We start from the raw sequence: 17,590 nt of genomic DNA, 5'->3' as shown, positions 1-17,590 counted from the left end.
CTAAAACTAGAGAAATCAATGCAAGAACTAAATTAAGTTAATTTGTTCGACTGGTGTGCATCGGGGTAACTGGATCAAAGAGAACCTGAGCCAATGATGAATTTAGCGCACTTCTGAGAATACTTCCTGCTTAGCGAAACTTGGCGAATACCATGTTCCCGCGGAAGTGGCTCATAAAAGCCCACATAAAGGAATACCTCAAAAACAGCGAAGAAGGAGAATTCACGCAACCCTGAATAGAGAGTCCAGCAAAGAGGTAGGCTAAACAGTTCGTCCTTCCCTCCAGAAGAGAGAAAGAAATTATATAATATTTGCAGTCGCTTTATATTGTATAAAATATTTTTTATGAGCTAGCCCCATTTTCGCCAAAACTTTTAAGCTCAGGGCCTCGTCACTAGTACTGTATTCGGCTTAGTTGATGCAGAAGACATCGTCTTTCATAATTATTAGAATTTGCCCCATGTTGAGTAAGATTTACGTAAAATGTTTAGGCTTTGGGGTTACCAATTTCTTCGTTATAACAAAATCTGCACCGTAACATGGGAGCAAGTAACAAGTGGCCCAAAAACCAATCAACCTATTAGAATATGTATAATTTTCGCAATTATCGTCATTCGTCAATCATATTTGACACATACGAACTAGACACCTACAGTACACAAACATTTAGCAATGGAATATTTGCAACTTGGCGGAGTGTTTAAGATCCTTCGCACCTTGTAAAATACAATCGCTCGCTACGGATCAGCGAACAGCATTTTCACAAGATTTAGTGAGCTAATCTGGTAGAATTGCACCATGAACGACGTATTATGAATTCCTCAAACTAGTTTGCTGAGAAGCATCCCTATACCTAGACCTTTGCCATATGCTTAACTGTTTGCTGAATTACCCTTTCAATAATTTTGGTCTATACTTTCTGTAAAGAAAAATTTGTGCTAATCGCACTTTAAATGTTGTTGAGGAATTTTCTTCACTTAAATGTGGTTTGAGATTTATATACTTCTTGCAAATGCCTCACACACTCCACAAACTTGTGAATCATATCGAAAGGCAAGCGCTAAGATGGAAACCTGGAGCTCCAGCAAACACTTCGCGCAGAACCATGGCTAGGGAACTCGACGACGCAAACTATAACAGTTGTGATATTTGCCATGCATCACCTAATAGAGCGCGATTTAGATATATTGTACAGGCTCTATTTCCCATGAGGAGATCAGGAGTAAATAAGTAAGTAATAGGTAAAAACACTCAAACATTTTATGGGATTTTACCACTGATTTTCTCAAGCCCTTGACGCAATAGGCACCGTTGAACGCACGATTTGCCGAAAAAAATTAAGTAATAAATGATGAACTCAAAAAACGAAAATATGACACAAGTAAAATTTTGGAAAATGAGCTAACGACTTAATAAAACCTCCCCAAACTTAGTATGGCTGCTTGACCCAGTTAGGCACAGCAACAAATATTATTTAGATCGGATAAAACCACTGCCACTTCTTATATGTTAAGGCAAAATTTTCATCCGTCCGTCTGATGTTACTAGCTTTTATAACTCTCATTGTCTGTGAGTTTGTTTGATTCTAAAAAATAACAGCGGGTATATAAAATTTCGTCTGAGCCTTTTACTAATTAAAGGATAAAATAATAATGCGAACATGTGGCTCTTTTTACTTACAGTATTCGTATTGCTCATCATAGTAATTAAAGCCCTTAGTACTAGAATGACATATGCAAGAGAGCAAAACGAATAAAATCTTTGCTTGAATAATACACAAATAGCAAGAGGGAACAGAATGGGATTTAACATTTAATTACAAAACGCTAAGTTAAATTGCAGAGTACAAACAAATCAGAGTAAAAGAAAATCTGAGAAATGAAAGTGCTTACACATCCGCCACGTCCATTGCAATAGGAAATGCAGCACAAAACAGAACAAGGTCAATTCGAAGAAACTAGGCCGTGAAAGACAAATGCCATGGATGTGATTAAAATTAAAGTTCTTATGAAGTTAAATGCGGAAATGGGTTTACATAATTTCATTACCGCATTCCATATTGGCGATCATAGGTATATATACGTATGTATGCAGATATATAAATTCTCAATTGACTTTTAATGAGTCGTAGTGTACACACTAATAATTTACTCATTTTATGTACTTATATATTAGGATGGAATGAATTTTTTTGTTTTAAATCGCTTTTGACACAAAGTTGACTTTCTGTTTTAGAATTAATAGTGCAAAGAAAGCGGCAAACATTTTGACAATCTTTTAAATAATAAGCATTAAGACGAGCATTCACCTTGGGGATCTATAACTACAGCTGAAAACATCATCCCTCCACCAAAATTTGACGAATTTATCGTAGCCCTTAAAACACTTCGAAATGGAAAGGCAAGCGGCGAAGATTCTATAGCGGCTAAGCTCCTCCAATAAGGTGGTGAGGAGTTACATAAGTGCCTCCACCATTTAATAATTGACGTTGGGAAAAAGAATCCATACCAGTTGATTGGCTAAGCTGCATAATCTTCCCAGTACACAAGAAAGGTGATAAGAAAGTATGCGATAACTACCGTGGTATCTCACTGCTTAACACGGCCTACAAGCCCTACACAAATGTTCTCAATGAACGAATCAACAAATATGCCGAAATAATAATTGAAGACTACCAATGCGGATATCGTAGAGGCAAATCTGCAATCGACGAATGTTTTGTTCTTAGCCAAATGTTTGAAAAACACTATGAATACGGGCTAGATGTTCACTGCCTGTTCGTTGATTTCACAAGCCTTCCACAGTATTCAAAGAGATAGGATCCAGCACATGCTGCTTATTCTTGGAATACCTGCCAAACTAATATGGCTCGTTAGCGTAACGCTCACAAATACACAAGCAAAAGAATTCAATCAAGCAAAGCTCACAGAGTTGTTCTCTATTAAATCAGGTGTAAAGCAAAATAAGGCATCACATCAACAGTCATATTCAATTTGATGCTGCACTTTGTGGTAAGGGATGTTAACAAAGGTGGTACATTGATATATTAACTAAAACAACCCAAATATGTGCTTATGCAGATGACATCGCTATTCTCTCAGGAAATAAGAATGATTTAAAAGAAATTTTCGTGGGTTCTCTCACAAGACACAATGCGCGAGGAATGCATGCTGTGAGACTTGGAATCACTCGAGTCCTTTTTGCGCTGGATGTATGGAGGATGAGGTAGAATAATCTCAGCACCTTCTCCTTAGCTGCCCTGCTCTGGCGGGGCTAAGATCTAGGCATCTTGGCTCATACTTCTTTGCCACGCCTGCTGATATAGCTGGTGCTGACATTAAAAATCTGATGAATTTCAACAGCAGCATTAAGCGGTCGACGCAAACATAGTCATCGTTCGTAATCCACACGCTCCTAACCATCCCAGCACCATCTCTCCCCGCCCTCTCCCTGTATCCCTTCGGTCTTTCTATCCCGTCTCACCCCTCCATAATGGCATCACAAAGGACGAATCTTTCTTCGCCCAAGTGTGCCCATTCCCTGGGCAACCATATCAACCTAACCTTCTTAAAAATTAACAAAATTTGGAGCGGTATTGGCCTTTTTGTAAATGAGTTCAAAATTTCCATGTGGGAGCATATATTTTTGAAATAATGCAGCATTTTAAGTACTACCAAGAGTTATGTTCGCATGTAGTGGTGATTCAACATCCGCAGTCAGGGACAAGTCGCAACTTTTGTCCAAAGCTACAAAGTTAACTATGTGCAAGACCCTTATTCGACCAATCCGAACGTATGATTGTGAGGTATGGACTCTTAAGGTTGATGAAAGATTGCTAAGATGGAAAGAAAAATTTTAATAAAGATATTTGGCCCAACAAGAATGGCACCTATAGAACTCGATTGAACTCTGAACTGTACGATATAACTCAGAACGAGAGAGTCGTACATTTTATTAAAGCGCAGCGCATAAGATGGCTAGGTCATGTGATCCGTATGCCGTACCGTGAAGAATGCTTCGACAGAACAGATAATGGGCGGTGGAGGCCAAAGGAAAACCGAGGAACCGTTAGATAGACGCAGTGGAACACGATCTTAAGAAGTTGGGAATACGTAACTATGAAGCAACAGCTCAAGATAGGCCACTTTGAAGAAGCATTTTGAAGGCAGATTTGACGAACCCCGCGTTGTAACGTTATGAAAGAAGAAAAAGTGCAAAATATTATTTGCCTCATCGGATGTTAAGAGACTCCCCCGACACAAGTTTTTGGAAAAATGTTAAATTCATCGGTGATAAGTTGTGGAGGTTTTTATTATCTGTTATTATTAATTTAAAACATGGCGCTTATTCTGACTAAACCACAATATGTACAGATATGAAATATATATCAAGAGAAAGGTTTTGATGAGCATATTTCCGGAAAATTATAAAAATTAAAATTGGTTAATTTGTTCATGAAATATTTGCGTGTAAAGTTATCAAAATTTTCATATTGATAACAGCGATGTCTATGCAAAGCGGGATGACACACAAATATACGCATATATATGTGTACGTTCGTTTGCTTTGTTTAGCTCTCTTTCTAATGAGCACAACATTGTATACATTTGGATTCTCAATAATTTGTTTGTTTTGTTCTCTTTACTAATAAATATGTATTCATGAACATAGTCCCAACGGTTGCTGCGAATTTTTTTCAAAATTTTGTAGTGATGGCAATAATTGGTATGAATTGACAATTAACTTGAAATTTGTCAATTCACTTAAAACAACGGTAACAGTGCAAATTAGAAAGAGTTTTGGACAGACGCAAAATAGAATTTATTTTAAGAAAAGGGTACATCCATATTTAATTTTAAAATATGCCTAGCGGACGACCAAGAAGAGTTCGTAGAAGTGTTCCTACTTTAAGTGGAGGAATAGAGGAGGTAAGTAAGTGAAAAATGTATGAAACGTCACGTATTGGATATGATTGGTAGAAGCATCCACTTTTGTTTTCGTTCATATATGGTACAATTGAACTACAATATATAAACGTATGTATGTATTTAAAAATGTTGTGTGCGTTTGATCCTTTTTGCAAAACTCAAAATTTTAAATAGTTTTAAAAAATGAGGAGAGAGAGACAAATTAGTTATTTATTTGATACTATTTCAAAGGTAAACTGTATTTGGGCTATTCTCAGAAAAATTTTATAGTAATGCCCAACGCCATTTAAAAGATCAGTATTACCCATCAAATCATAGAGCTTTTTGACACAGATATACATTTTTAAGTGATTTTTTTGTTTCTTTGTATTGTATTCTATGTGTGTACAAGTATATTTTTATGTATGCAGCCATTATCAAATCATATATGATTATGAACTTTGAAAATTTTGTTTACCATTCTTCTTAAAATTTTTTAAAACGTAAAGATCTGTGAAAAAATATATTTTTACTTTTGCAAATCCAAGAAATTTTACGAATGGCAAAAAAAAAATGTATAACTGTGTTGGTGAATGGCACGCGACTGATCATAAAACAAATGCATCCGAATTGTTTGCACGCGGAAGTGTTATGCGGAGAGGTTCAGGGAAGGCGATTTCTATTGCCTCGTATAAATTTGCAGCCGAGCGAAACCATACTTCCTTTTAGGTTGAAGCGCCGCCAATTTCCCACTACAATAGCCTTCGTCATAACAATAAATAAGGCCCAGGGGCAAACATTATCAAAGGTGGGCCTTCATTTAAAGGAGGATTGATTTGCTCACGGCCAACTTTATGTTGCGTTAAGCCGGGTTAGATCCTGGGAAAATATACGAGTTCAAATGGGCAATAACGAAAACTTGACGTTGAATGTAGTTTATAATGAAATAATTTAAAAAAAATTAACTGGAAAAAATTTTAAAAATGTTATATGCATAAGTTCTTACATGTTACATATGAATAAAAATATACACTTTTCTAATCATCATAACTTTTAATATATAAGGTGTCACATATGCTGTTTACTTTCCGTAGGAAAAAAGCCCACCCGATTTTCGGGGGTTACATACTAGTCTGTTATTATTTAAATTATTATTATTATTATTTTGCCTTAGTTCTGCACTTAAAAACAAGGGGCAACCAAAAAACGTTAATTCTTTGTTACTTGAAGCTTATTAATAGCTGTGTAACATTTCGTTTACTTTTGTTATCCTAAGGAAGTTATATTTTATGATTTGTAATAACTCTTACACAAACAAATTTTCATGGCCATGTTGTTATAAAAAAGTATATATTTAATCAAATGTCCATATATTATTGCTCCACCTTCATGTATATATGTGTGTATGATATAAACGCATTTTCGTTCCCTTAAGCGCTTTTTAAATTCTCGAGGCGATTTACTTAGAGGCCAGTTCATACTCTTTTTAATATTTTGTTTTTGTATTGTACTATTTTTTAATTTGCTTGCAAACGACAAACCGCTGTAAGGTTGATGTCAGAGGGGATGCTCTAAGCGATTAAATAACGATGGGAAATATTGCAAACTTAAATATTTCGAAAGTCAATTTCTTGTAGCCTTAACAACGCGCTTATTTAAAGGGGGCAAAAGTCAAAGTCTTTTATGATGAAGGCTATTTTCATTTGGCGCATCCGGGCTCATTTTTGTTTGAAAATACTTCACGCAACGTTATTTTGGTCAACAGTGGGCGCTACAGTGGCATAATAAACATTTTTTTGCCGGAAATCGAAGACAAGCACTTGGACGAATGTCACGCCGAGAGGCACTCCACATGTCACAGTTGATCTTTTGCACGTTTGGTCACTTCGTATCTGCAATTTGGCCCGGTTAGACTTTCTTTTGCAGGGTGCCGTGAGATACCGATTTTATGCGCACAATCCATTGGCGGTTCACGTAGGGCAAATATCGAGCAAGCCATTCATGAGATAGAGAATGAAACCGTCACTGGAAACTTGGTTAACAGGATGCGTTACTGGGAAGCCAGCCGATGCAACCACATCAACGATCCATAAATAATGAGAGTGTCTACTCTTGCGAATAAGCAAATACTATACAAAAAGGATTAATTTTTTTGAGTTCTTAAAAATAAACCGCTATATGGATCACTGTAAGAGGAGCGCAACTAAGTTACCGCTGTTTGTCAATAGATGCCACCAGCAGTGTGTGCTAGTCGATTCTAACATAACCTAAACGTCATAAACAAAGCTTAGACATATGGTAAACAAACTATTTCGACACATTAGTGATTTGGTTTTGGTATCATATACCTTTGGTTTTGTGAAAATGTCTGATTTTGTGCCGAATAATCGTCATTTGTGAGAAGTGTTGATTTTCCTCTTTCATTCGAAAAAAACGGTGGCTGAAGGGCATCGAGAGCTACAAAAAGTTTATGGAGATGCTGCTTTAAGTGAAACAATGTGCCGAGATTGGTTCCGTCGCTTCAAAGACAGTGATTTTAATGTTGACGACCATCCGCGTGAAGGAAGGCCAAAAACCTTCGAAGACATTGATTGGAGACATTGCTCAATGTGTCATCGTGACGGGTGATGAAAAATGGATTCATTACAGCAATCCAAAGAAAAGAAAGTCATGGAGACAATCCGATCATGCTACTACGTCATCGCCTCGGCCGAATATTCACGCTGCGAAAGTTATGCTATGTATTTGGTGGGACCAAGTTGGTGTTATTTATTATGAACTGTTATAATCAAGCGAAAGCGTCTTAGGGGATTGGTATCGACTTTAATTGATGCGATTGAGCCGAGCACTGCGCGAGAAGCGGCCGCAATACGCGGAGAGGCATGAAAAAGTGATTCTACAGCATCACAACGCTCGGCTTTACGTTGCCAAACCCGTTAAAATCTACCTGGAAACACTGAAATGGGAAATCCTACCCACCCGCCATGTTCTCCTGATATTGCGCCGTCCGATTATCACCTGTGGATAGCCTCAAAAGATGAACAGTTTTACCATGACGGTATACGAGATCTACCAGAAAGATGGGAAAAATAGTAACCAGCGATGGGCAATACTTTCAATGATTCACTTGTAACCATTTTTTCAGAATAAACTTGTATTTTCATCAAAAAAACAGCGAGAACTTAGTTGCGCACCTAATACTAGTTTCATTGTAATGAATGAAAGAAAGTAACATTTCTTATAATTAACACAGAGAAAAAATTTTAGAAAATACTAAGAATTTAGTTCAACAATTCATGTAGTAACAATTTGAAGTGGGTATTTGTTGAAGAAATATCTAGGACAATATGATTTGAAACCGAATTGATTTCTCCCAAAGTTCTACGATTTGGAGCATTGGAAGCATAATTGGTTCTAACCATCCCAAACCAGATAATATTATGATTCCGTTAGCTTCGCTGAGGAATATTCAAATTAATTTTCTCGGGTAGCGGTGGAGAGTCAATCGCGCCTCTTATCAAATCCAAAAGGAAAGTGAGGAAAATAATAGTATTTCTAATATCTACTATTTTTAGAATAATGAGCAAGTACTGACTTTCGTAGGACGGAATTGAATCCGTGAAAATCAAAGAACGCAAAGCATAACGCAAAAAAGCTTTCTTGGTACATTCAAACCTACTAATAAAGTACAGCATATGACTTTACAATGGTGTAATTCAAATAACTTTTAAAAGAGAATTTAGAGTCAAATACCATACAAAGATCGACCGATTGGGTAAACTAACATATGGTCGTAGAGACATCGATGATGCATAGTCCACGGCGCTGTCCAAATGAGGCGGTAACACCAAAAAATATCAAAAAAATCCACTAAATCGTTTTGAATAATTGAAAAGTGAGGTTGCGTGAGTTAAATGGCATCGTAAAGATATCAAAAGAACGTATCGGCTTTATATTACAGGAGCAATGGACTCTGACAAGGCACAGTGGATGCCACGTTTGCTCACTTTCAAGTCAACACATCGTGTCACACATCAAAACAATGACAAAACTGCATGAATTGATCTTCGGATTGATCCCAAATCCACCGTATTCGCCAGATTTGGCTCCCAGTGACTACTGGCTGTTCGCAGACCTATAAAATGCTCACCGGTAAGAAATTTCGCTCGAATGAAGAGGTTATAGTTGAAACTGAGGCAAATTTTGAGGCAAAAGATAAATCGTTCCAGAAAAGTGATATTGAAAAGTTACAGCGGCGCAGGAATGATTGCGTTGTTCTTGAAGAAAATTAAGTAGATAAATTAATCTAGTTTTAAACAAAAAAAACTTGGCTTCTTTGTTAGGCCCGGGACTTTTCAGTCCGAGTGTTAGAACCACCAATGTGATAGGAAGTGGGTATAGCAGATCAAAATTTAGAAGAAGAAACATGAAAAACACTTGTTTGCACTTAAATCTAACTTATTTATTTTACACCTAGCAACGACGTTATCTAAATCAGCCTTCAGTTAGGAACTTAAAACCCTGTGATTAACATTATCAATTACTTTTGAAAAGCCTGTGTACATAGTGTCAACTTGTGCTTTTTTTAAAGATGTTATGATGATAATGATTCAGAAAACACTGCAAGATTTGAAACAGTGGATCTACCTTTCATGAAACGGTGTTGGTTTCACTATAAGTTCAAATAATTTTCAAACTGTGGATAATTTGGCGATAGGTCTATAATTGGCCATATTACTTTTACTGCCAGTATTGAATACTAAATTAATGATTGTTATTTTCCAGGCATCTATGAACTCTCCCCGTTCAAGTGATTTGTTGATCATTTACTACTATGGGCAAAAGGTAAGGTGAATTTTGTTGTAAAATGATAAATCTTTATTTATTCTTGTAAACCAATTTCATCCCCTTCAGAATAATCCCCTCTCGATGAAATACACTTATGCCAACGATTTTTCTGATCCCCGAAACATGTCAAATAGTCCATTTCCGGTATAGCCATCAGCACCTTCTTCGATTCAGCTTTTATCTCCTCAATCGACTCGAAACGCGTTCCCCGGAGTGGTCTCTTGAGTTTTGGGAATAGTCAGAAGTCACACGGAACCAAATCAGGCGAATACGGTGGTTGCGGAACGATATGCGTGGAATTTTTGGCGAAATGGTCACGAAGAACGAGTGCAGTGTGAGACAGTGCATTATCGTGATGCAAAAACCAAGAGTTGTTGGCCCATAATTCTGGTCTTTTTAGACGAATTGCTTCACGTAAACGACGCATAACGCTCAGATAATATTCCTTATTAACAGTTTGGCCAGGTGAAAGGAATTCATAGTGCACCACACCACGAAAATCGAAAAAAAATGTCATCATGACCTTTATTTTTGAACGACTTTGACGTGCTCTTTTCGGTCTGGGCTCGTCTTTAGCACGATATTCGCTTGATTGGTCGGTTGTTTCAGGGTCGTAAGCATAAATCCAAGTCTCATCTCCCGTAATGATGCGTTTGAGCTTGTCCTGATAGTCTGAAAGCATTGTTTCACACACATCAACGCGACGACTTTTTTCCAAGAAATTCAGAGTTTTCGGTACCAAACGAGAATTGACTTTTCGTAGGCACAATGGTCTTTCAAAATGGTTTTCACAGATCCTTCTGATATTCCGATCATATCAGTAAGGTCTTTAACAGTCAATCGACGATTTTTGCGCACTAACTCCTTCACTTTATTGACGTGTTGGTCATCTGTTGACGTCGATGGTCGTCCGGAGCGCTCCAAGTCATCAACACGTTCTCGAACCTCTTTGAAGTCTTTGTACCATTTATAAACATTTTTCTGCGACATGGTCGAATCACCAAATGCCTTCTGCAACATGCTAAGCGTTTCCGCAGCCGAAATTTCATTCCGCAAACAAAATTTGATGGCACTTCTCTGCTCAATCAAATCGGACATTGTAAAAATCGAAAAATGCACTCTTGGTCGTTTGGTAAACACAAGCGTAAATATATTACTGATAATGACACTCACATGAAAGTTGGCCCAGATGTTATTAGCAGTGCTGCAAACTCATGAAAAAAATAACTAGAGCGAAATTTTAATCCCGCGAACTTTGACAAATAAATTCAACTTACTTTTTGCCCACATTTATTATTATCCTATTGAAAATCATTAAGGAATAAAACAAGTTTCATGGAAAATGAAACTGCATCATCATCAACAATGTTTTAAAATTACTAATTTGGAAATTGTTTTTGTATTACACTCTGTTTAAAATTTGAACAGCGGCATCGATTAATGCGCACAAAAAAAGAAATTGAAAACATGTTCTTCTTTAAAATATATTTAGGAAGGATGGAATACAAGATTGCGCCTCTCCAAGTACCGTGACGTCAGCAAAGAAAGTAAACAAACGAAAATAGGAGGAGGAATATGCGAAAGTTAATGGAAGTTAGTTCTGATGAATAGATGGTAGAATAATTCGTACACATATTATATATATCTGCAGGTGCCCACACAAAGGTTTGTTCATTTTCTCCACCGGCTACACTCAGTTGTCTAGTTCACCCAAAATGAAGTAGCAGTTTTCAGAAGGTATAATATATGAACATATATTATACATACATATGTATGTATGTAAAACACCGTGTGATAATAAAAATTATTCAAGAAAAATTGCATATGTAAGTAAAACTGTAAATTTTATATAGTAATGCTGCATACTCAGTTTTTAATTTTCTTATTATTTGAATTATTTTAAGGACTTTAAAGATGCTAAGGACTCAATTTTCGAAAAATGGTTTCAAATACTTACATATACATAGTTGAAAATCATAGTACCGTAGTTGAAAATTCGACCAATAAAAATTCTTACTTTAAGCGGGAGGTTTTATCTAATTTCAATTGAACTGTACTTCAATGTAATAAAATGTGAGAAATTTTTTTTCTTTTCACAAAGTATTTTCAGATTCTGAAATTGCCGCTGATTCATTTTTTTGTATACGCGATATGAGATTTAAGTTTGTATGGCAAGTGCTACATCCCCTTTTCTAATACCTACCACGTTTCACTGTAAGACTGATATTAGCAATTTGTGTAATTGGATCAAATTACATTCTCTTAGCTTTTGTGCTTCTGGAGCAAAGCCATTTGGAAATTTCAGTTTATATGGGAGGTGCCACGCCACCTTTTCCAATACGTACCACTTCTCACAATAAGTGCGGAACTTGTAATTTATGTAACTGTATGAAATTTCAGTATTTTGGATATTAACTGCATCAGAAAAAAGCTTTACAGAGGTTTCAGTTTGTATTGGGAGCATGTATTTAGTGTGGCGTATTTACACAAGGATGATATGAAACGAAAAATCAATAGCCAGCAATCAAAACATATTTTTGTTTCTTTTCGCCAAGACAAATATAGTTCAACAATGACCTTTGAAAAATGTATCCTTAAGTGCCCGTGAAATTTCTAAATGAATCATTTTGAAAAAAAAATATAGGTACACCTATGAAAGGTTTGTATTAATACATACCTAAATTCCGTTCTTCTTGCTGTTTTGTATAAACGTAAAAACAAAATTGGTTGGACTTTAATCCTCTATGGAATAAAGTATACGCAATGGATACCTCACTTTACCTTTTCCCTCTGGAACTTTAAGGTCATTTAAAATATTAAATTGATGAGAAAAGTATAAGCACAAAATACATTCTCTTTCATATCGATAGATATAACTAGACATAGCTTAATATAATAAAAAAGGTATATAAAACAGGAAAAAGGAAGGTGCACATGAAATAGTCTCCTACGTAGCCATGTATGTGCAGCTGCTTCAAGAGTTATCTTACGACTGGGAAAAATAAAAATTTTTAAATCACAAAATCGATCGGAATATACAGATACACTCAAAAGCTTGCTGAACATTTTGCGGATATATATATGTACATGTGTATGTACATGTCTTTCCGCCTTACATCCTTGAATTCCCCGAAGATAAGCGAAAGCATGTGAGCATGCAAGCACCAGTCAGGGATTTCTAAAGCAAATACTACTGCACACATTTGTGCTCAGCTATGTATGTATATGTATGTGTGTGCATTGCAATTGTATGCGTATGTACATAAAAATGTGTCAATTTCTACGTGCATATATGGGAATGTATTTTAAAAGCATACATGGAGACATGTGCCGCGTGTTTACGTTCTACTATTTTACTTCATGCGCGTTATCCTTAAAATCTTCTTACAAGTTGCAAATGGTAAATCCTGCATTATTTTTTTTTGTTTGTGGGTGAAATGGATATTAGATTATAGAAGAGAATTGCAAAAAGGAGGTTATATATATTTATGTGTATATATAATTGGCGATTACGTCCTTTCTGGGTGATTGGCGCACCCTTTTAATAAGAAGCTTGTTCATGGCAGAGCTACTTTCGGAGGCTTGCCATTGCTTGCCGAGATATGCCCGCTATTAGAAAAAACCTTCTATCAATTGGTATTTCACACATGGAGATTCGAACTGGGACCTCTTTTACGAATTACCAAGCGCAAACTTTAAGGCTTATCACAAGTGCACCCTGGTTCGTCACAAATAAAGCCATACATACTGATCTAAAAATTCCCTTTATAAAAGATGAAATTAAAAAAATTACCACAAAATATTTACAGAGATTAAGTTATCACGATAACCCGCTAGCAATTGCATTACTTGATGAAACTAATGAAATTAATAGACTTAAAAGACATCATGTATTAGACATTCCATTCAGAACCTAATAGATAAATCTAATATTAAAATGTATTAAAATCTAACACATAAGTCTGAATATAAGTGTACATTAAACGTAGTATACATATACAGTCGAACTTCCACATAGTGAATTCGCACGGGACCTGAAAATCCCTTCACTATATAGAAACTTCATTATAAAGAAACATTGATTTTTTATGTAACTTTATTTAAAATAATCAGTGAGTTTGGTTTGAATTACAGTCTTCCATTTTTCATTTTCAATAAAAGCTTCCAAATCATGTAGAGAGTTGAAAACATTAATCGGCACGTCACTCCTCATTTCCACAAAGGTTCTAATTACGCTAATGGATGAAGCAGCTTGTATCAACGTAGGTAATACCTCCTCAGTTTCTGCCAATTCTTCAACGGTCAAATCGTATTCATCGTTATCTGAAATAATATTTACATATTAAATTTTTGTTTGACTATAAAAAGATAAATGCTTACCAGGTTCAGCTGGAACTCCGCGACTTTCAAAAATGCTGTTGAGAATATCTTCTTCGGATGGGTTTTCCCAAGTTTGCACACCATTATCAACATTTACGTAGTCATCAAACGATGCTTCGATATTTGCTACTTTTTTAAATGAAGACTGTAAAGCAGCCAAATCCGATATTGAAAGAAGGTCCTCTTCATCCCAATGCTCAAATGGAATCTGCATAGAATCTTTTGAAAATCCAGCCTTTTTAAAACAGTTGGCAATTATTTCTGGTTTAACATAGACATTCCATACATTGCTAAGATTTCGAACTGCTTGCAGCAAGTCTATGGCCATAACAGAATTTCCCTCATCCACTTGAGTCAATATATTCGTTAAAATTCGTTTTCTGTAATGTTGTTTCATGTTGTAGATAATGCCTTGGTCCATTGGTTGCAGTAACGAAGTCATGTTGGGAGGAAAATAAGCGAGATGAATGTTTCTCAACTTGTCTCTTACATCTTTAGGGTGGGCAGTGCAGTTATCAACAAAAAACAACACCTTTCTGTTTTGATCACAAAATTTTTTGTCGAGTTTTACAATCCATTTCGTAAAAATCTCACTGGTCATCCATGCTTTTTTGTTAAACTCATAATCGACACCTAAAGATTTTATTCCCTTGAAGCACCTCGGATTTTTGGCCTTTCCGATTACCAGCAATTTTAGCTTTTCTGATCCAGTCATATTGCTTCCCACCAGGACAGTTATTCTCTCCTTGCTTTGCTTCCCACCAAAGCATTTTTCATTTTTGAATGCCAGTGTTTTAGTTGGCAAGCATTTGAAAAACAAAGCGGTCTCGTCGGCATTAAAAATGTAGTTAATGTTGTAATTTTCAATTAATTTCGGTAAGACGTTCGTTACCCATTCATCAAGGTTTTCTATGTTGGCGTCAGCACTTTCCCCACATAATGTCTTTTGAATAACGCCATGCCGACTTTTGAACTTGTCTAACCAACCTGTACTTGCCTCAAATTCGTGGTGTCCTAGTGCTTCCGCAAAATCTTTGGCCTTTTGCTTCAATAATGGTCCAGATAAAGGGAGATTCTTACCACGTGCAACGAGTAACCATTTCAGCATTGTTTCTTCAATATCCTCAAAATGACAAGGTCGAAGTCTTTTGCGTTTGGTATTTACTGCCAAATCCTCCGCATTTTTTAAAATCACTTCCTTATTTTTTAAAATATTTGATAAAGTGCTGGGAAGAACTCCGAATTCATTGGCAATATCTTTTTTTTTTCTTTCCTTCATTAACTTTGTTAATCATTAATAACTTTTTTTCAAGCGAAATGCTGCTTCGATGCGTCATTTTAACTTCAATCACTGAATAAAACTGTAATAGCTCAGCTCGTTCTGTTTTAATTTTGGGATTCCCCTCATTACAGTTTGTCCACATCTAACTGTAATTTTTTGCAACAGAAAACTTTTGAAAAAATTCACTATATGGAGACAAAAACTTAGGACGCTTGAATTTCCAGCTGTAAAATTTGTTCATTATATAGAAAAATTCACTATATAGAAGTTCATTATAAGGAGACAAAAATACACCGAAAGAAGAACGAAAAAGCAGTGTCTTCGAAACCAGTTCATTATAAGGAGAGCTTCATTATATGGAAGTTCACTGTAAAGAAGTTCGACTGTATATCATTATTGACCTCAATGGAGCTCAATAATATAAGTCAAATTGTTAATAGTTAGATAATTTGCTTATTATTTTAAAAATAGATTGCAAATAAACGACAAAAAAAAAAAAAAAAAAAAAAAAAAAAAAAAATTGGTGTTTCGTGGCAGTGGCCTCAAACTACGCACTTCTGAATGGTAATCACGCACTAGCAAAAAGAAAGTTATTAAAATATTAAATAAAATTAAAATATACATATCCTTGGCAGGACGCCATTGACACCGTAGCATTACAAGTAGATTGCAAAATATATGAAGGCGGACAGTCGACAAATCTGCATTACAATTCGACCGTCTTTTGTGACTTCTTTAAGAGATATTTGTATATGCAGGGGGGCAGTAACTACTAACAATTAAGAATGGAAAAAAAGGTGTATAAAAATTTATATTTTGTATTCTCTTTTGACCGGACTATAATGAAAAAAAAAATAATAACTTGCATCTACACAAATGTGCTTAGTTGTAAAGGTGAGGATATAAACCCGAAAAATAGAATAGAAAGAAAGAAACCTAGGAATGTTTCAGAAAATACATACCACAAAGATGCCTTTTCTTCGATTTTTTTTTTTATTATTTTTCGCCGAGGATTTAAAACTATTTTTTGTAATAAATAATGCGACTGATCCAGCGAACCTTCAAATAAGGTAGAAATCACTGTATTTTTGATGTGAGAAGGCTCGACTGCCTTTGAATATGAAAAAGAGTTGTCATACGAGTATTTGCTTTTCAAAAGCCTTTACTTCGTACACGACCTTGTTCAAACTACTTCAGTTTGTAGAGGAAGACTTATTTTTCGCTGTAGTATTATTAATTTTCATCTTTTCTCATTTTTCACTTTAATCCCATTACTTCAAAATCATCCTCCGTTTTGAGATTTGTGCATCGTAACGGCTAAAATTTTTTCAACCTCTTTAATCTCTTTATTTTCATCTTTAAACTGGATTATTCACCACTGATTCTAAGTCTGCTAAAAAGAGACTTAAACGTGTACAAAAGGTGTTTTCATCCACAATAGTTTTTAGAAATCGTAGTGCAGCCACTCTCTCGCGAACGGGCTAATGCGAATTATCGTGCAAACCTGTAGCGATGAGTTCAATATTTTCATTTGATCACGATGTCTTGATGGGCCTCGAAACTGGGGCGAGGGATATTTGCCATTCAACCTGTTCATCGAAACCTACGCCCCCATGAACGAAGAAAATTTTTGCGTTCCAAATAGAGGTAAACCAAAAGAAAATTTAGTGCATATTTCAGTAAGTCAATGACGAAAAAGCCAGATCAGACATCCAAAAATATGTGGACTGCTTATGGACCAAATACAGCAGCCAAAAGATAATTTCATTGATTCCATTATGTTGGACAAATCGTCGAAAATATTGACAATTCTTTGGAAATCGTCAAGCAGGAAATGAAGATAGTCCGAAAAGTGTTCGATTACGAACTAAAAGGCTTATAAGTTAGCTCTCCTGTTTATTTAGAAAATGCAAATTTTTCAACTACTATAATAAGAAAATAAGTCAATTTAATCGTCAAAATAAAGCGGAAAAACATTGACAACATTTTAACTCAACTTTTACCTCACCTAAATATTACCAGTAGTTAAAATATGATTAAACCATCACAAGAGCTCGCTCCCAAGCACAGCTAGTGTGTGTGATCTGAGCCAAGGTATGAGAAAAGACATAACAAAATTTTGGTCTTATCAGGCATTATACAAAATTTTATCTTATACCAGCCCTTTAACTCT

The 17,590-nt window shown here is 35.7% G+C and overlaps 1 protein-coding gene across 1 annotated transcript in view; it reads right to left on the bottom strand.

The window, feature by feature from the left end:
- LOC128861868 (tigger transposable element-derived protein 4-like) overlaps positions 1 to 15,472 on the bottom strand; it is a 33,364-nt gene extending 17,892 nt beyond the window's left edge. Inside the window, exons 1-2 of the mRNA XM_054100243.1 lie at positions 15,083 to 15,472; positions 14,217 to 15,001 (exon numbers count right to left, since the gene is read on the bottom strand). Of these exons, the coding sequence (XP_053956218.1) occupies positions 14,217 to 15,001; positions 15,083 to 15,414 (1,117 nt within the window). The 5' untranslated portion in view covers positions 15,415 to 15,472. The remainder of the gene's footprint in view (positions 1 to 14,216; positions 15,002 to 15,082) is intronic.
- Between the last annotated feature and the right edge of the window lie 2,118 nt (positions 15,473 to 17,590).

Source organism: Anastrepha ludens, chromosome 4, assembly GCF_028408465.1.
Source record: "Anastrepha ludens isolate Willacy chromosome 4, idAnaLude1.1, whole genome shotgun sequence".
In the NCBI taxonomy this organism is placed as follows: domain Eukaryota; kingdom Metazoa; phylum Arthropoda; class Insecta; order Diptera; family Tephritidae; genus Anastrepha; species Anastrepha ludens.
Note: the sequence above shows the minus strand (reverse complement) of the source record. Positions and strands in the feature narration are given on the sequence as shown.